Source organism: Manihot esculenta, chromosome 2, assembly GCF_001659605.2.
Source record: "Manihot esculenta cultivar AM560-2 chromosome 2, M.esculenta_v8, whole genome shotgun sequence".
Lineage (NCBI taxonomy): Eukaryota > Viridiplantae > Streptophyta > Magnoliopsida > Malpighiales > Euphorbiaceae > Manihot > Manihot esculenta.
The window spans coordinates 13,422,895-13,444,235 of record NC_035162.2 but is presented as its reverse complement, the minus strand read 5'-3'; the positions used below and the strand labels follow the sequence as shown (position 1 = coordinate 13,444,235).

General features: G+C 30.6%; 1 protein-coding gene across 1 annotated transcript; it reads right to left on the bottom strand.

Annotated features, from left to right (window-relative positions):
- Nucleotides 1-1,495: 1,495 nt before the first annotated feature.
- LOC110608828 (gibberellin 20 oxidase 2) lies at nt 1,496-4,350 on the bottom strand. Its single transcript, XM_021748118.1, has 3 exons — nt 3,830-4,350; nt 3,210-3,531; nt 1,496-1,935 (listed from the first exon to the last, which is right to left on the bottom strand). Exons 1-3 carry the CDS (start codon nt 4,348-4,350, stop codon nt 1,663-1,665), a joined length of 1,116 nt encoding a protein of 371 aa, XP_021603810.1. The 3' UTR covers nt 1,496-1,662.
- Nucleotides 4,351-21,341: the final 16,991 nt, after the last annotated feature.

The following is a 21,341-nucleotide window of genomic DNA, read 5'->3' as shown; positions in this document are numbered from 1 at the left end:
CTGACTGGAGAGTATAGTTTTGCCCAAGGCTGTAGCCCAAGACCACAAACACAATTTTCCCAGCTGTAATTTCGATTTTTTCAACTGTACAGAGTCCAGATCAATTTCAGATAAAAACAAATACAATTATATTAGAATTAAGATAAGAGTTATCATAGAAGTAGTATAATTTCTTTTAAATTATGAATATTTATCTTTTTGTTGGAAAAAATTATATAAAGACTGCCCTAAAATTAGAATAGATATCTCATATATTTTTTTCTTCTTCTCCTCTCTCATATTCAGCCCCCTCTTGACCGACCTCTTTTTCTTCCCCTTCTTTTTTTTTTACAATTTTATTATGCCCCTTTGAGGTTAAAAATTTCTTTTTAGTTGAAAATTAATCAAAATTATTGCAATTTTATTATGGCCCTTCAAAGATAAAAACTTCATTTCAGTTAAAGGTTAATCAAAATTGAAGCTTATTCAAAGTTGTAAGATTATATTCTTAATTTCTCTTCATTTTATTTCTATTTTCAATTAATTTTTGTTTTCAAAAAACACCTCATCCATTGTTTTACTCTTAGAAATTCAAGAGACCTATTGAATCTTTTAGGAAGACAACATATTGCATACTATCTATTTTAAAACAAAATTTTATTGGTAGAATAAACCAGCCAAATATGGTAATTCCACAATGTATATACCTACAAGCAGATCTTTATAGCAATTGATGGTGACGCCTCTCTTTTCTTCTATTCACGTCCACATCATATTTTTCTGATGAACCCAACGTACATAGGATGTTTTGTCTGCTTAGTATTAAGCATCTCTGAGTTGCCAAATTGATTATTGCCCTTTTCTCTGGACCCTCTCCTCTCTTAGTCCTCTTCTTTTTCCCATTTTCTATCGTCTTCTCCTCCATCAAAATCTAAGGACAACCCTCGTATCGTGCCCACATGTCCTCTCGTGTAAACTTCTCTTTTTTTTTTCTTTTAAGAAAATATACTTTTGGAGATTTCAATTCATTTCTAGGTTAAAGATTTTCATAATTTATGAAACATGAACGTCTCCATATGTATATTCAATAGTTTTCAGTGCAAAAATTATACAGTCAAGCACGATCATATCACGAATTCCATAGCAGAAGATATTTGTATCTACCATTGTTGAGCATATCTCAAACATGTTCATACAAGCAGGACAACTACTTAATTAGTTATATATATTTTTCATAGTATTGTATTTTATAAAGTGTTCATTGTCTTTTGTCTTTTCCAATTCAATTATATATTTTTAATATAATTTAGATCTTTTATACTCTCTCAATATATATATATAAATCATTATATTTTATTCGCACCTATGTAAACCGTTCTCAAACCATTATTATTACTCTAAAGTTATAATTAAAATATATATATAAAAAAAAATTACAGCATTAAACTAAACTTATTTTTTAACAGTAAATTAAAATTTATTATAAAATTTCAAATATATTAACTACCAACAAATTCATTCATATCACATCGAAATAGTTTAAGATAAATTACAAAATATTAATCTTTTTAATAAGAAATAGGGAATGGAGACCCAAACTTTTGACTTTTCAGGTGCATTGCATATGCCTTAGCTACTCAGACTAGGCACATAATATTATTAAGAGGCAAGCTAGGTAGGCTGCTAAACCTTTCCTGACTGGGAAGAAAGGAGCCATTTGATGAAATTTTGGAGGGTTGCATTGTCAGCTCTATGGTACTTTTGTGTGTAATGAAGCAAATCTGACCATGTGAAATCTGGATAGATCCTTTTCCCTTCCCTGCTAACAAGATCCTTGGGCGGTGTTACCACCTTGTCTTCCCTTGGACAAAGAAAGAATGCTAACGATTTCCTAGCCTCATATTTATTAACCACTGCCCTATGCAGGCAACTCTTGTATACACCATTTGACAATGCCTGCACATCCAACAACGTCAATGAAACCAACACTACACTATAAGTGCATATCATATATATGCATGGCATTCTCCTGATATATTTATTTTTAAAATTATTAATAAAATAAAAGTATAATATATAATTTTAGATAAAATATTAAAAAGTTAAACTTTAAGAATATACCTTATATATGCATGGCATTGTCCTCATATTTATTTTCTTTTAAAAGAAAATAGAGTTATATATTAATTATTATTAGATTGAAAAGTATTTTTTTTAAAAAAAAATAGTTATTTATTAATTAATAGTAATAATAAAATAACGACAAAATAGCAAATAGAAAAAAGTCACTTTTAGGATAATTTATTTTAGATTTTAATTTTATTATATTTATATAAATTTAGATATTTACTTATTAATTTCAAATTTAAGATTTTCCTTTTTTGCAAATTCTCACACACACACATGTATTAATTGTATTTAAATTTTATAAAAAACTGAAAGGAGATTTATTAATTAGGGACAATAATAAGATTAATAAATTTTCTTTAATATATACATATTAATTATTGTTGGATTAAAAAGTCACTTTCTTAAAAAAAGTTAATAATAATAATAATAAGATAGGAGTAAAATAGACAAATAGAAAAATCTAATAATAAGTCACTTGGTGGAAATTTATTTTAAAATTTAATTTTATTATATTTATATAAAAAAGTTACTACTTAATTCTCCATTAATTAATTTTTTTATTTTGATTTTGAAAAATATATTAAAACATTTTTAAAATTTTAAAAAATTTATTAATTAATTTCTTCATCAATTCTTATCATTAAATATTTTATTATTTAATTTTTATGATTTTAAAAAATTTATTAATTAGTCTCTCATATTTTTAAAAAATTTACTAATTAATCCATCCGTATCAGAGATATTTTAGGTTTTTTTTACAATTTTTAATGGCTAAAATTTATGAAAAAACTAATCAATAGGCTGTTTAAAACATTAGAGATGTTTTAATATATTTTTCAAAATTAAAAAAATTAACTAATGAGTTTTTCTATATTATAGATATTAAGTAGTAATTTATCTTTATATAAATATAGATATGTGTGTTCTAAATAATTAAAAGTATTCAAATTTGTATTTATTTGGTGTCTATGATCATAATAATATTATGTATATTCAAGATATTCTCACGTACAACTAAATCATATGATGATGGAATTAGCCATAAAATTAATTGGGGGAAACAAAAACAAGATCACGTTTACAACTTTTGGGAGACGTACCATGAAGGTGTCGCCAATGTTGATGACTAGGGCACCATGGCGAGGTTTAACAGTCTGCCACATGTTGTTCGCAAAAACTTGAAGCCCTTCAACATGATCCTGGTGAAGTATGGTTAAGGATGTTGGATCACTATGGGGTCCCGTGCCAAGAGCGAGATCTGGCTCTTGGCATTTTGGATAGAAATTGCACCTCATCATAGAGCAGCCGTCTTGAAAGAACTTCTTATAATGGTGTCGATCAACTCCTAAGCTGATTGCCAGTAGTTCCATTATGGAAAGAGACAAGTTCTTCATTGCTTCGCAGTACTTTTGATAAACCATTCTGCGAAACAGAAGGAAAAAATAATTTTCAAATAGGTCAATTGGCTAAAAATTTAACATTTGTGTATTTTATATTTTAATTTAAATAGTTAAATTTTAAATAAATTAAATCCATATTTATATTTTGATGTAATTTAACCAATTTTTAAAATTAAAATTAAAATTAAGCAATTCAGTCTTTTTCGGTTAATTGATCTTTCAAAAATAATATATATGAAAAAATACAAGAGAGGAGAGTAGGGTTACGAAATCAATACCATATATAGATGAATTAGATAATTATCGTGTGTGATTCTTACCCTGTCTGCACAAAATCTTCTCCGAGAGTAATTTTGAAGAAATCCAGCACAACAGGATCCGAACTGTTTTCGTGGTAGCCGAAAGATAACGTCTCTTTCCAGGGCAATTTGGACGAATATCGATCAGCATGGGCACCAGAATAGCCCGATAAGCTGCCTGGCATCCGCCGAGCCCTTATTTTTTCAGTAGTCGGAAGGCTAAAGAAAAGGTCAATCTGACGGTGAGCAGCACTGATCAGATTGAGATCAACACCATGATTGATGACCTGAAAGAAGCCATGGTTCAAGCAAGCAGCCTTGATCATTTCGGCAGCTTTCCATGTTTCCTCTTCATCACCTTTGAAGAAACCCTCGAGATCTACTTCTGGCTCCATTAGCTCTTTATCAGCACTAACCAACTCATCTTTTGGCCAGAGAAATTCCATGGGAAGTTTGGATAGATTATGCAGAAAAGAGAATTCAACAAAAGAACTCCCTCTCTGCCCTAGTAAATTAAGTGGCAAAGCGGCTCTGGAATCCATTGGGAAACCAAAAGAAAAAGAAACACGAGGATGAGAATTGCTTAGGCACGACAATTTATTGCTTTTTTAGTGGTGATTTTTTAATGTATTAAAAGGATTTTTCATATACAATAGATTATATTAGAAGTATTATTATATATTATTTCTTTAATAAGTATGAATTGACTTCAGTCTCGGGATCAGCTGAAGACAAAAACTGATGAACCCAAGATTTTTTTTTGGTAAAGAGCGAATAATTATTAATGAATGAGTTTTTCTATTATTTTATTTTGATGCCTTAACAGAAAGAGAAAGAAAAGAGAGAAAGGGAGCAGGATATCTTGTTTCCATCCACGTTTTTCTACTTTGTTTGGTCTTTTCTTTAATTGTTTTGTTGATTTTTTTACGTATTTTTAGACTGAAATTAAATCCATCGTTCTAGCAGTTTGTGGCTATAGTTGGACGATGATAGCATTTGTGTTTGTTTGTTTTGTTGTTTGATATGCTTTTCAAAGTCATTGCTGATTCTCTGTGAGGGATAATGTTTTAGACTTGAATGAGTGAAAGCAACGTACTACATGATTTTTCATATTGGTAATAAAAAAATTTATTATTAATCAATAAAAAATCTGTTACTAAATTATTTAATAATGGATTAATAATAAATTTATATCACTTACTATAAGTCTTATTATTAATATAATAATAACGAAATTTAATAATAAATTAAAAATTTGTTACAAATTTAATAAAATTTAAAATTAAATATGTTGATATATTTAGTAAAAGATAGAAATTTACTATTAATTTAATAAAATAAATAATAAAAAATATATCGAAATTATATTTCATTAGTAAATCCATTATTAATTTTAAAAAATAGTAAAAAATTATATTAAATTATTAATTTATTTCATTATATTTTACATTAATTATTAAATTGATTATAATAAATTATTAATTTTATCATTATATTTTATATTAAATATTAACTTTAATATTTTAAATTTTATTGATTTTATGAGAAAATTATTATAAAATTATAGGAAAAAATTTTTAAAAATAAAAAAGTGAGAGAATGGAAGAAAATGAGATATAAAAGAGAAAATAAGGAAATAAAATAATAATAATAATGAAGAGAAAATAAGGGAAAAGGGAAAATAAATGAAAATGAGAAAAAAAAGGAAGAAAAAAGAGAAAAAGGAAAAGAAAATGAGAGGAATATGAGGAGAAAATGAAGAAAAATTAAACGAGAAAATGAAGAAAATAGAACAAAATTAGAATAAAATAGAAAAGAATGAAAGAAAAAATTAGAGAATATGAGAGAAAAAAAAAGTAAATGAAAGAATAATAGAGAAAAAGGGAGAAAATATAGAAAATGGAAGAGAAAATAAAAGAAAATAAAATTAAAATATAAAAAAAGTTTAATAATGAAAGAAAATAAAAGAAAATAGAAGAAAGAAAATAGAGTCGATAATAAGAAAAAGAAAATAAGATAAGAGAAAAATGAAAAAATGAGGAGAAAAGATGAGTAAGAAAATGAATGTGAAAGGAGAAATGGGAATGTGAATTAGTAACGAATTGAATCTGTTATTAAATTTAAAAGAAAAATACGAGCAAATAAAAATAAAAGAGTAGTATTGTTCTTCAAAGTTTAATAATGGATTTCTAAATTCATTACTAATTTTTAGATTAATAATAAATTAAGTAACGTATTTTTTCATTATTAAATTAAAAAAAATGAGATTTTAAATTAAAAACGCAGCATTTTTTTTAAAATTTAATAACGAATTATAAAATTTATTATTAAATTAAAAAAATATGAAATTTAAAAAAAATTGATTTTTTTATAAAAAATAATAACGGATTAAATTCATTACTAAATTTATTATTAATTTTATAATAAATTTTTATTCTGTTATAAAATTTGTTATTATTTTGTTCATTTAATATTTAAGTTATTTATTTATTTATTAATCGAATTAATAACGAATTTACTAATAGATTGAGATCGGTTATTAATTTTTATTAATTTAATAATAAATTTATAATAGATTTTAAAATCCGTTATTAAATTTATAAATAATTTTATTAAGTAACAAATTTAATAATGAATTTAATAATTTATTATTAAATAATATAAATTAATAACGAAATATAAAATTCGTTACTAATTTATAATAGATTTAAATCATTTATTAATATTTGTTACTATTATGATAAATTTTTACGGTGACAATAGCTCGGCTATAATTTTCAAAAAAGATTTTATTTGGTGTGACCAATATAGAATAGCACCACCACATCCAATAAATCACACTTCTAGAGAGATGACAATTGGTCGAATGCTCTGTGACATTTCGGTGAGAACAACTAGCCTCCGGTGTCCACCTTATGCCAATGCTCTTCCAAGCTATGTCGTCGACTGTCGTGTGACGACGTAGCCCATCATTGGAATTAGTCGAGCTTGGGTGTTAATGGCGATTGTCAGAATCACAAAAAAAAAAACTGAAACCCATTTCAATTAGTTTTGCCGATGAGAACAATTGGCCCTCGACGTCCACCTTGCGCCAATGTTTGACCAGACCATGTCGTTGACCATCGCATGGTCCACCGTCGGGCTTGAGCGTTAATTGGATCACACCACCAATATTCATTGTGAATCTAATTCTGCAATATTTAATAATTTAATAGTTTAGTCCCTCTGATTTTTTATCTGCAGATGATAAGAATTAAGGGTATTTTGATCATTTTCATGTAAATTAATAATAAATTAACTCTAATTCTAACGGTAGAGACTAAATTATAATTTTTAAATATGAATGACTAAATTATATATTTTTAAAAATATAAAGACTAAAATAAATATTTTATTAAATAAAAAAAATTAAGCTGTAGTTTACTCTTTTATTATTTACACCATATTATATTATTATATTTTAGATCTATAAAAAAGTTTTAGATGAATATTTTTCTTTCAATAATATTAAGACAACTTACTTTCATTAATAGGTAATTTAAAAAGAAAAACGAAAAACTATGAATAATGATAACCAAAGAAAGAGTAATAAATTATCAATATGCATACATTTACAGAAATCAATTTATCCAATTTTACATAATTTTAATGCCACCAAGAAAAGCTCACAGTAAACTAGTTAACTCAGCAGCATCTTAAATCAGTTGTGGCTACAACTCTTAACGGTGGGTCCTTCAGGATATGCAATCTAGCAGGATAGGACATAGTTTGTTTTCCCATCCAATCTTTACATCTATTGGATTCTCTTAAGACGTGATTGAAGGTGAAAATGCAATATGATCCGATGAGCCTTCTGATAGCCAAGCTTCATCATGGAACTCCATCTTGAAACCTGAGTTTTTCTATTGAGCATGTCCATAGCCAATTTAGTTATCGCTTTTTGTTAGAACGTGAATATAATCTGTACATAATCATAAGATATTACATAATCATAAGCTAATTGATTAATAGAGTTTTTTTAGGAGTTTTCTTAACAAGGTTTTGTAATATGTATATATACACATTTATTTCAATGGAGAAATATACTAAAATTACCCATTATTCCTTAACTCATTACATGGTATCAGAGTATTCCTGTAGAGATTTTTTTTTTCTCTTCAGTTGAGTTTTAAATTTTTTTTTTTTTAGACTTAGGACTCCTGTTCTTTTGGGTTACCTATCTAGGGTAATATATGTCTCTTACCGCCCACTTAGGGAGGACGTCGGAGTCACCTTGCAATCTCTTTGTCAGATCTGTGGTTTGTTTGCCGTTTGGATGTTGGATGGAGGCGTTTTTTATACTATTCACACCGGATGCTATTCACGTTGGGTACTATTCACGCTGGATGTTGTTCACAACGGTTACTGTTCACTGGATTAGGTTTTGTTATCTCCCTTTAATTCGTTTGAAGGTATAGGAGTATAAGGTTTTGGTTGAAATGGTTTCTGACAGTAAAACCCATATGATTAAAATTATTCCAATATTTTCAGTAGTGTCTGAGTCATGTAAAACGTGTCTTATTTCCTCTTCATATAAATGGGTCATTGATTCTGGTGCCACGGATCACATGACAGGTAATCCTCATATTTTTACTAGCTTTCGATCTCATAAAGCACCTTCTTTTATTACTATAGCTGATGGATTAACCTATAATGTTGAGAGTTATGGGATTGTTAAACCTACTCTTTCTATTACCCTATCATCTGTGCTAAGTTTACCTAATCTTGCCTTTAATTTAATCTTTGTGAGTAAACTTACAAAAGACCTAAATTGTTGTGTTTCTTTTTTTCCTGATCATTGTCTCATTCAGGATATTGTGATGAAGCAGTTTATTGGTAAATGACATGTATCTGGGGGTCTCTACATTTTGAACGTATGGGTACTTTGGTCTGTTGTCTGCTCCAGTGTCGTGTCTTCGTTTGAAGCATATTATCAGTTGTGACACCCTTCTTTACTGATTTTAAAGAAGTTATGCACTTAATTTCTTGAGATTTCTTTACTGGAATGTGAGTCATGTCATTTTGCAAAATATCATCGAAACTCTTTAAGTCCTAGAGTCAATAAATGAGCTGAGTGTGCTTTTGAATTAATTCATTCAGATGTTTGAGGCCCGTGTCCAGTTGGATCTAAGACTGTATTCAGATATTTTATCACTTTTGTGGATGATTACTCTAGAATAACTTGGATTTATCTTATGAAGCATCGTTTGGAAGTCTTTTCTCATTTTTATGCCTTTTGTGCTGAAATTAAAACTCAATTTAATGTTTCTGTGTAAATTTTGCCAAGCGACAATGCTAAATAATATATGTCAGAATCATTCGACTTATATTACTCAATATGATATTCTTCATCAATCGTCATGTGATGATACACCCGCTCAAAATGGGGTAACTGAAAGGAAGAATCGACATCTCCTTGAGACTGCTCGAATTCTATTGTTTCGAATGTAAGTTCCTAAGCAATTTTGGGCCGATACTGTCTCTATTGCATACTTTCTCATTAATCGCATGCCCTCCACAGTACTAAACGGTAATACTCTTTACAATGTCCTCTTTTCTAAGAAGCTATTATTTCCTTTCGAACCACGACTGTGTTGGCAGCACTTGCTATTTTCGGAATGTCAAACTTTATGTGACTAAACTTAATCTTAAAGTTTTAAAGTGTGTTTTTTTGGGATATTCTCACCTTCAGAAGGGGTATCGGTGTTACTCTCCAGATCTCAATAAATATCTGGTCTCAACAGATATAATATTTTCTGAGCAAATTTCTTTTTATCCTATTGCACAAACCTCTCTTGATCAAGAGAAGGACGATGAATGGCTCATCTATAGAATGATATCTGATGGTGGGACCTCTTAGTAACATTCCTCTTAGTAACATTCCTCCTAGTACTCAGCCTCCTGTTAAACTGTCAAATGTTCAAGTTTACTCTCGGAGACCAGTACCTGATGATACATGTCCTGCATCAGAATCTTCTTCACCATTGGATCCACCACCAAGTGACCTTGACCTCCACATTAGTCTTCGTAAAGGTAAACGACAGTATAAATCTACCTATTCTGTTGCTAACTTTCTGTCTTATTATCACTTGTCTCCTTCTTCTTCCTCCTTAATTATCTCTATAGATTCCATTTCTTTATCTAAAATAGTTAAAGAGGCCCTGACTCATTCTAGATGGTGTGATACAATGTTTGAGGAGATCAAGACTCTAAATGAAAATCATACTTGAGAACTAGTTGATTTACCCTCTAAAAAAAAAATTGTGGGCTGTAAATGGGTTTTTGCTATCAAAGTCAATCCAAATGGTTCCATAGCGAGGCTTAAGGCTCGTCTTATCACCAGAGGTTATGCCCAAACCTATGATATTGACTATTCTGACACTTTTTCTCCTGTGGTAAAAATGACCTCAGTTCTCTTGTTCATCTCCCTAGCTACTTTTCAGCATTGGCTTTTACACTAGTTAGATATCAAAAATGCATTTTTATATGGTGACCTCTAAGAGGAGGTGTATATGGAGCAACCACCAGAATTTATTACTCAGGAGGAGTATGGAAAAGTCTGCCATTTCAAGAAATCTTTGTATGGTTTAAAGTAAAGTCCTCATGCATAGTTTGGCAAGTTCAGTGAAGTTATTCAAAAATTTAGATTGAAAAAAAGCAAGTGTGACCATTCAGTCTTCTATAAAAATTCAGATACTGATATTATTCTCCTTATTGTATATGTTGATAATATTGTCATTACAGGAAATGATAGTACAAGGATATCTTCTCTCAAAAACTACTTACATACGAGTTTTCATAACAAAAATTTGGATCAGCTTAAGTATTTCTTAAAGGAAATTTTTTTATCTCAAAGAAAATATGTCATTGACTTACTTGCAGAAACTGTGAAGATGAGAGCTAAACCATATAGCAAACCAATAATTCCTAATATATGTCTTACAAAGAATGACAGAGACTCTTATGATGATCTATAGAAGTACAGGAGGTTGGTTAGAAAACTGAACTGCCTTATGGTGATGACCCGGCTAGATATTGCTTTTGCAGTAAGCGTTGTAAGCTAGTTCATGTCTGCACCTACGGTGAAATATTGGCCGCCTCTAGAATAAATTATATGTTATCTAAAGGGACTCTTGGACTCGGTATACTCTACAGTGATCATGAGCATGCTGCACTTGAATGTTTTTTTGATACTGACTGGGCGGGATCCAAAAATGATAGAAGGTCGACTACATGCTACTATGTATTTGTTGAATGAAATCTAGTGTCTTGAAAAAGTAAGAAGCAAAATGTAGTATCCAGATCCAGTGCCGAGTCAGAATACAGGGCTATGGCTCAATCTAGTTGTGAGATTCTATGGATAAATCATCTGTTGAAAGAAGTTGGTGTGGATGTTGCGTCACCCGTGAAACTTTGGTGTGATAATCAGGCTGCTCTTCACATTGCTTCCAATCCAGTGTACCACAAGCGGACTAAACATATTGAAGTTGATTGTCATTTTATCCGAAAAAAATCCAAGAAAATTTAATTTCCACTGGTTATGTAAAGATAGGAGAGCAACTAAGTAATCTATTCACCAAAATTTTAAATGGGTCTCAAATAGAATATCTTTTTAATAAGTTGAGCATGATAAATATCTATGATCTAACTTAAAGGAAAGAGCTAAAGTGTGAATATAATCTGTATATAATCATAAAAGATTACATAGTTATAGACTAATTGATTGATAGAGGATTCTTAATAGTTATTTTAACAAGATCTTATAATATGTATATATACACACTTATTTTAATAGAAAAATATACTGAAATTGCCTATTTATTTCTCATCTTATTATACTTTCAAAAATGAAATTTTGAGTTGCAGACTTTTTTATCAAATAAATCAGTAACAATTTATTAAAATTAATTTAAATAAATTTTAAATTTATTTTTGCACATAATAGAAAATAGTTAATTTCCATTTTTTTTATAAAAAAAAAGTTAATTCAATTATTTAATAATCTTAAAAAATTTATATATAAAGTATTTGTATGTAAACTTCATATATCTCAGTTTCTCGTTGGGATGGAAATCCCACAAAATCAATGGCCATTAACTTAGCTCCTAGTATAGTAGAAACCCCAAAGCTGGCAGTGAATTAATAATTTTCCTTTTTTTTTTTTTCAAGTGTTATTGAAGATATTAAGATTATGTTCAATTCAATGCAGATTCTCTTGTCACTATCATACTAGAAGCTTCTTGCGAAAATGGGTAGAAATAGGCAGCAAAACTTCATTATTTTTTTTTTTAAAAAAAAAAAGCAAAAGCAAAAGCAAATCAGTTCTAATCACAGAAAATGATAAGCCAATCAAATTCTTGCAAAAGTTGCAATTAATGAACACCTAATTAAACCCTAATTTGCATTATTTTGTACCACACAGACAGAAGCCACGTCCAGTCATTTAATCATTTATATAATTATTATATAAGGACATGTTACAAGCTAGCCCTACAAGTCCCATCCATGCTAATACGACTCTTTATCATCTCTGCTTTTCAGGGGATTCCCAGTGAGCAAATAAAGATTTTGTTTCACACGGGCTATGAATATGAAGATATTTTTTTTTAGTCTCTAAATTATGTGGATGCATTTTTTTCACAGGGTGCATGATTGACATTTATCTTTTATCCTGTTGGAAAAAAGATAGGTTTGCTTCTGTTAGTGCACGGTGACAAAAATTATTTGTATTCTGCTAAATCGGATAGGAGAAGTCTTTTTCCATTCTACAGTCAACTTTCCTCCTCCAATTATAGAAAATAATATAGCAGACTTCCGCTGGTTGTGCTTCCCCCACCCCAATCTTCCATCTCAGTTTTTAACTTTTTACTATTGGAAGAAAAAAAAATTGAAGGAGAAAAGAGTCGAGTCTATGATAGTATAATTGTTTTTAAAATTATAAATCCTTAATTTAAACTTCCGTCAGAATTACCCGTATTGAATAATAAAAAAATAAAAAAATATTTTTTATAGATATCAATCTCATATTAATTAAAAAATAAAATTAATAAAAATATATAATAATTAGTATGAAATTATTAAATAATTTAAATTAAAATTATCATTAGCAAATTAATTGCTAATGATACGGTGATAATTGCTAATAGTTATTATCATTAGCAAATTAATTGTTTATTAAAATATTATAAATTTATTAGATTGATGAGTAAAATCTAATAACAGAATTATATGATATTTATGTTATTATTAAATGGTTGAAAAAAAGTATTTGATATGTATAAAGAGAGAAGCGTGTAAGGTTGAGAGAGAAGGTTTTAGAGAAAGCCTGGGCTCTTCAGCGGCTTTTCTCTGGTTGGTGATGTATAGTTTTTTTTCTTTGTTCATTTTCTTTGTGCATTTTCCATTTAGGTGCTAGGTTATTTCAATTGGTTTCGGATGGAAGTGGGTTAGATTTTTGTTATTTATTCGCTGTGAGCCGCTTCTGCATATTAAGAGGATTCTTACTAATCGGTGTTGACAACTGGAATTGTGTCTGGTGAATACAGCTCCCTCTAGTTCTGTCACATTGCCTCTTATCATGTGGTGGTTTTCTTGTTAGCGAATCAGGTCTGCTTAAAGCTGGTTTTGTTTGGTTCTATTGATTTGGGCTGGTAGTGCACTTTTTATTTTCGCATCTTGTCTATGGCCCTGATTTTTATCTGGCTTGCTATTTAATCTGTGGTACTCGTCTTCTTTGTTGTGCTTAGTCTTTTCTATTTCTAGTGGAGATGGTGCCGGTGCTAAACGATTTTGGATGGTTTTCCTATGCTTTTCACAAGGTGTACTAGATTTGGGGTTGTGGACGATAGTTTGTGGATCGAGTTGTTTTTGAATTAAAGATTATGGTTTGATTTCTAGATTGGACTAATTTTTATCAGGCTTTGTTTTTTTTTTTTTTTTTTTTTTTGCCACTTGATTTTAAATATAATTTATTTTGCATGGTAAAAAAGAAAAAGTAATGTGGATTTTTATCTTGAAACAACAGCGGTTGACTATTAACATTTTTAATTTCTCCAACTTTCCAAAAGTGCGTGGGCTCGTCAAATTGTGCAATAGCTATTTCATAGCTTTATTAATTGGAGCATGAAATAGTTGTTGGACAGAAAACCTCAATTTTTTTTTCAATCATGCTAAACTTGAAAAAAATAAAAATAAAAATGACATAATTTTGAAAAATACTAGTGCCAAAATTTCTTGAATAGTCATTTAAAGAAACTTATTCGAAAATCTAACTCTCAATATAGAGCTTGTTCGAAAGTTAAATTATCGAACATGCTCATCTTGTATCACATCTGCATGATATAGAATATGTTAGCACTATTCGACATTAATATGGTGCATGTTAGCGGCGTTCAGATGCGTCAATGGATATTCGATATGTCGTAAATTTTTGAATACTATAAATCTTTAACTAGGTATTATTCTTAGAAGTGTAAAGATTCCGTCCATCCCATGAGTGACTAATGTCCTGTTTGATACTATTTAGAAGAAGTTTGGGAAGAAAATTTCAGGTTTTAGCTTTTACAAAAAAAATTAGAAATTTATTTAGTCCATTTAATATTTTTGTTTGAATTATAATTAAAGAAAAATACGGAGAAATTTCATATATATATATATATATATATATTTTAAATAAAATCTTTATTACACTTCCTGTAGTATTTAAGTTGAAATATTAAAGAATAGGTATTTAATATTAAATTATTTTTTCTCAGAAATTTGAAAGATTTTGCCTTATTGATTGAACCTGTTGAAAGAACTGTCTAGTAATTCATTTGAAAAGTAAGCATTTTGATTACAAATTTTTGTTTAAATTTATGCATTTTATTTGCGGTGATTAATATTAATTTAATTAAGTTTGCATAAATCTTAATATAATTTACTCTGTTAAATTAAATTTTGAGTGGCAATTATATTCAATTTATTTTTAGATATATGCAAACTTCATTATTCAAATATATATTTAGATATATTTTATTTAAATTTAAATTTAATCACATATAAATTATACTTAAATTGATTGGTTTATTTAGAAAATAATTTATAAATTATTATTTTTAAAAAATAATTTGATGAGATTAGAGTATAATTTAAGCAAAAACTTATTATGATTGTTCAAATATTATATAATCAAATTTTATAGTGATATTAATAATTTTTATTTTGTAAATTACTTTAAATTTTATAAAAGTAAATTTTAAATTATAAATTATTATAAAAATATAAATTATTTAATTAATAAAAATTATTATGAATAAAATTTTGGTTACCTTTGTTCTATTGTTTGTTTTCACCCTTTACCTTATAATTTATTTAAAAATATTAATAAAAATTTAAATAAAAATATTATTAAATTTTTATTTAACATTCCTATAATGTTATATGTTTATTTTACTTCTAATAAAAAAATGACAGTTGATGCATATTCTACGAGATTATACACATTTAAATCCATTTAATTTAACTGATTTTTATATTTAATTTTAAAATTTTTAATTTTAATCTATTAATTGGTGTTGTTATTTTATTTATAATGATTTTTATAGGTCAAATCAAGTTACGAAATAAAAGAGATATTTTAAAAAGAAATCTAGGATAATTTAAAGATATTTTGTAGAAATAAACAAAAACATAGGGCGGCTTTGTGTTTTTGTCTCTTCCTTGTGTTTTTGTATTTTGTTTCGTGTTTCTCTCTAGACAATAGATTTTGAGGCCGAATCCTGTATAAAACACCAGGTAGACTCATGAATCATCCTATATAAAACACCAGGTAGACTCATATTTATACACACTATGTAAACTCATGTTTTCATAATGTTTTCATGATATTTTCATGATTACTCTGTGTTTCGCTATTTTTCATGGACTCCGTTCTATATTTTTATCAAATGTTTAAATTCTTTATGTTTTCCATCGGAACTACGGATTAGAATGCTCAAGAGGGTATAAATACATTGGAATTGAGAAACTAAAGAATTTTTTGACCTACTTTTGAACATATATACGGCAGAAATCACGAAAAATTCAAGAAGGAAGATTTGGAATATCTGGAAGATCTAGAAGAGAAATCCATACATCTAGAGCTTTTCTTTCTTTTTTTATTATTTTGATTTGTTATTTATAATTATTTTAGAATGATTTTGAATAATTTTTCAATAGAGTTTATTATTGAATTCTTAAATATTAGCAACTAAATTCTTTTGTTAGAAAACTTATGTAATTTGGATTATTGATTATCTTTCATTTTTTTTATTAATATATTATTCAATTATTGAAATTAATACTTTTAAGTATTTATGAAATATTTAAATGATTTTATTATGAGATTAATATCAAAACTTAATATTTTAGAATTAAATTGAAAATTAAATATTATAAAAATATTAATTAAATAAAAAATAAAGATTTGACTGGCGGAGCATTAGATTTAGATTGATAAAGATTTTGTTTTCGGGGGATTCCCAATGAGCAAATACAACTCTTTATCATCTCTGCTTTTTTGGGATTTCCAGTGAGCAAATCAAGATTTTGTTTCACACAGGCTATGAATATAAGGATATAATTTTTTTTGCCTCTAAATTATGTGGATGCATTTTTTTTCACGGGGTGCACGATTGACATTTATCTTTTATCCTGTTGGAAAAAAGATAGGTTTGCTTCTGTTATTGCAGAGTGACAAAAATTATTTGTATTCTGCTAAATAGGAAAGGAGAAGTCTTTTTCCATTCTACAGTCGACTTTCCTCCTCCAATTATAGAAAATAACATAGCAGACTTCCGCTGGCTGTGCTTCCCCCACCCCAATCTTCCATCTTTTTCAACTTCTTACTATTGGAAAAAAAAAATTAAGGAGAAAAGAGTCGAGTATATGATAGTATAATTATTTTTAAAATTATAAATTTTTGAATTTAAACTTCGTTAGAACTAACTATATTGAATAATGGGAAAATATAAAATATATTTTTTATAGATATCAATCCCACATCAATTAAAAAATAAAAATAATAAAAATATATAGTAATTAATATGAAATTACTAAATAAGGAATCCCCCATAAAACAATGATGTTAAATGGTGTCCCAAGGAAGAAGCATTAATTTTTATTTGCTCACTAGGAATCCCAAAAAAAAAAAAAAAAAAAAACAAAAGGAAGAGTTTGTATTTAATGCTTTTTTTATTTTTCTTTTGTTTATTTCCAGTAGATTCTTATTTTTCTATAGGTACAGTGATAATTGCTAATAGTTATTATCATTAGCAAATTAATTGCTTATTAAAATATTATAAAGCTATTAGAGTGATATGTAAAATAACTAATAACAGAATTATATGATATTTGTGTTATTATTAAATAGCTTAAAAAAAAGTATTGATATGTGTAAAGAGAGAGGTTAATAAAGTGGAGAGAAGTTCTGATAGAAAGCGAGAAAGGTTCTTTTTATCGATTGGTGAGGAGAGGCATTGATTTTTAGTGGCTCTTCTTTGGTTGGTGATGTATAATTTTTTTTTTTTCTGTATATTTTCTATTCGGATACTTGAGATTTCGATTGATTTCAGATGGAAGTAGATTAGATTTTTGTTGTTTGTTCGCTGGGAGCTGTTTCAATATGTCGAGAGGACTCTTGCTAGTCAGCGTTGACAATTGGGACTGTGCCGCTGCATTCGGTGAATACCGCTTTCTTCGGCTTTGTTGCGTCACCTCTTGTCATGTGGTGGTCTTTTTGTTCTTGTTAGCGAATTAAATCTGCCTCGAGCTGACTTTGTTTGGTTCTATTAGCTTTGGCTGGCGGTGCACTTTTTTATTTTCATCGGGCTTGCGGTTTGATCTGAGGTGTTCATCTTCTCTGTTGTGCTTCATTTTTTTTTTTTTGGTGGAGATAGTGCCGATGCTAGCGATTTTTGATGGTTCTCCTACGCTTCTGACAAGATTGCATTGAATTTGGGGTTGTGGATTGTAGTTTGTTGATTGGGCTTTCTTGGGCTTTGATGTTGAGTTGTTTTTGGATTGAGAATTGTGGTTTGATTTCTAGATTGGACTAGTATTTATCACGCTTATTTTTGTTTTTTGTCACTGAACTTTAAATGTAATTTATTTTGCATGATAAAAACAAAATTTAATGTGGACTTTTATCTTAAAACAACAGTGGTTGAATATTAACATTTTTAATTTCTCCAACTTTCTTCATAGCTTTATGTTATGGTCCCGGGTTGTGGATCTAGTTATGGGTCAATGGGTTAAGGGTATGGCAGGAGTTTGAGTATTTGAATTAAGTAGGGCTGAGCAAAAATCGGTTTAAACCGAAATAACCGACCGAACCGATTAATTTTGAAATTTTGGTTCGGTTTTATTTTTTATTCGGTTCGGTTCGGTTTTAATTTTTTAAAAAATCGGTAATTTCGGTTCGGTTCGGTTTTAGATTCAAAAATTTCGATTAAACCGAACCGAACCGAAATCACTTAAACTACGTCGTTTTGAAATGTACCCTTATTTGCCCTAAATCTGAAAGCCATCTCACTTGGTAGAATTCACAGCGTCTCCATTTCACGCCGCCTCATATCACAGTTCACACACAATACCTGTGCCTCTTCTCTGAGCACTGAGCTCCACCACTTCCGGCCGATCCACCTCCACTCTCCTTCCGGCATCGATTGATTAACCATCCCGGCTAACTCGGGTCGTCGCTCTTCACTACGTTGCAGATGCGCGACTTAGCAACTCCAACTCATCCTTACCTCAGTGTCGCTCTCTAGTCTCTCTCTCCACACAATCGTTGGCGTCGGCCGTCGCTCTCCACGCAATCGTCGGTCGTCACTCTCCACGCAATCGTCGCCCGTCGCTCTCCAGTTCGTCGGCTCTCCGCACCGTCAGCAACTTGGTTGTCCTCAGTCCTCTAGTCTTCTTTCCATCCCTCGCGGCTCGAGTCTCTCTCTATGGCCGTCGCTCATGGCTTGCATCTCTCCTTGACGACCATCGCTCGCGGCTCGCATTTCTCCCTGACGGCCGTCGCTCGCGGCTCGCATCTCCGCTTACCATCGCGGCTTGCATCTACGCTTACAATGTGGTAAATTATAATTATTTTTGTAGTTTAATTAGAGAAAAGCTTAAAAACCGATTTCGAACCGAACCGAACCGAACTAATTCGATTCGGTTCGATTCGGTTCGATTCGGTTTTTTATCTTATTCGGTTCGGTTCGGTCTGCAATTTAAATAAATTCGGTTAAATCGGTTTTAGCCGATTCGATTCGATACCGAACCGAACCGACCGATGCACACCCCTAGAATTAAGAGTCTTTTTACGACTTCTAGTCATTAACAATTCAAACTCTAAAAGAGGGAGCCTGGAACCTCTGAGACTTAAAGCGCTCAAGACTTAATTGATTTTTGAAACTTATATTTTTCATTAATGTTGTTGCTTAAATACAGAAAGAAAGTATAACTGCTTCCTACATTAAAGGAGCACTACTTCAACATGGAGGAACACCCTCCTCAACTAACAACATGAAATAGAAAGTGCTTCCTACATCAAAGGAGCACTATTTTAACATGGAGGAACACCCTCCTCAACTAACACATGAAATAGAAAGTGGAGGAATACATCCTACAAGCGGGGAACAATTTAACTAAAAGATAGCTGAAAAATAACTGAAATTTTTTTACTAATTTAGAGGCTCAATATGTGGCTGCTTTGACTTGGGTCCATGGCTGAATCGGGTATAGACTTGCAGTGGTTTAGTAACATTACTTCCCGCCCCCAAAGGAAGCTTGTCCTCAAGCTGAAAATATGGATATTTGGCGGAGAATGCCTGCACCTTCTCCCATGAAGCATCAACAGGAGAAGAATGAGTCCAGTGGACGAGAACCTCCTGACTTCCTCCTTTAATACGGTGGTCTAGAATGGCCAAAGGATAAACAGGTTCTGGCAACGGAAAAGATGACAGCAATGGTGTAGGAGCAGACTGACCTTCATGATAAGGTTTTAGACTTGACACATGAAACACTGGATGGAGCTTTGAATCGGCAGGAAGATCCAACTTATAGGCCATGGAACCGACACGTTCCACTATCACAAAGGGGTCATAGAATCGTGCCGAAAGTTTCTGATTCCTCCTTTTAGCAACTGAAGTTTGACAATAAGGCTGTAAACGTAGTAGAACCTTATCCCCCACCTTAAACTCCAAAGGACGATGAGATTGATCATATGTATGCTTCATTTTTTGCTGGGCCTGCAGTAGGTTTTCACGAAGTGAGAGAGCATCTCATCTCTTGTCCTTAAAATAGTATCGACAGCATCAATGGTGGAACTACCAGGTAGATATGACAATAATCTGGGAGGAGGACGGCCATAAACTGTTTCGAAAGGAGTGGTTTTAAGAGAAGAATGATAGCTGGTGTTGTAACAGAACTCAGCCCAGGACAACCAGTCAATCCATTTGTTCGGAATAGAACTTGTGAAACAGCGAAGATACATTTCAATGGTGCGGTTTACTACCTCCGTTTGGCCATCCGACTGTGGGTGATAAGAGGAACTGAAACACAGCTTGGTACCACTCAAACGGAAAAGTTCTTTCCAAAAGGAACTTGTGAATGTCACATCTCTGTCACTGACCATAGTTTCTGGCAAGCCATGTAATTTAAAAATGTTGTCAAACAAAGAGCGAGCAACACTGACAGCTGTATATGGATGAGACAAAGCCAGAAAATGCCCATACTTCGAAAGTTTGTCGACGACTACCAGCAATATATTTTTCCCACGTGAAGTTGGAATTCCCTCGATGAAGTCAATAGAGATATCAGCCCAAACTTGCGTTGGAATGGGAAGAGGATGAAGGAGTCCCGCCGGTTGCAAAGTCTCTGTTTTATGCCTCTGACATGTATCACAAGAACACACAAAATCTCTCACACATTGCTTCATTCCAAACAAAAAAAAATCCCTTGTAATTCTGTACAGGGTTTTTTGGTATCCTTCATGGCCCTGGTTATGGAGAGCACTGACCACTAGTTGAATAGATGGGGAGTTATGAGGAAGGTAAACTCTGTTGTTGTAAAAGAGCAAACCATTCTTAAAACTCCATTTGGAAATGGCTGCTCCAGTATGAATTGCAGCGATTCATTTCTGCACTTCTTCTGAATCATATTGCTCTTTCTGAATATTGTCAAACAGGCTTAGTTGGGGCATAGAAACTGCCAAGATGGCAGATTGATCAGCATCCCATCGAGAGAGTGCGTCAGCAACTATATTAGATTTTCCAGCTTTGTATTCAACTGTAAAACAAAAGCCCATAAGTTTACTAACCCAATGTTGCTGAGAAGAAGAGAGATGGCACTGCTCTAACAAATATTTGAGTGTGTAGTGGTCCGTTCGAACAGTAAATTCTCGACCCCAGATATAAGGATGCCAATGTTTGACTGCCTTCACCAACCCGATCAGCTCTCTTTCATACGCCGGAAGGTTCTGATG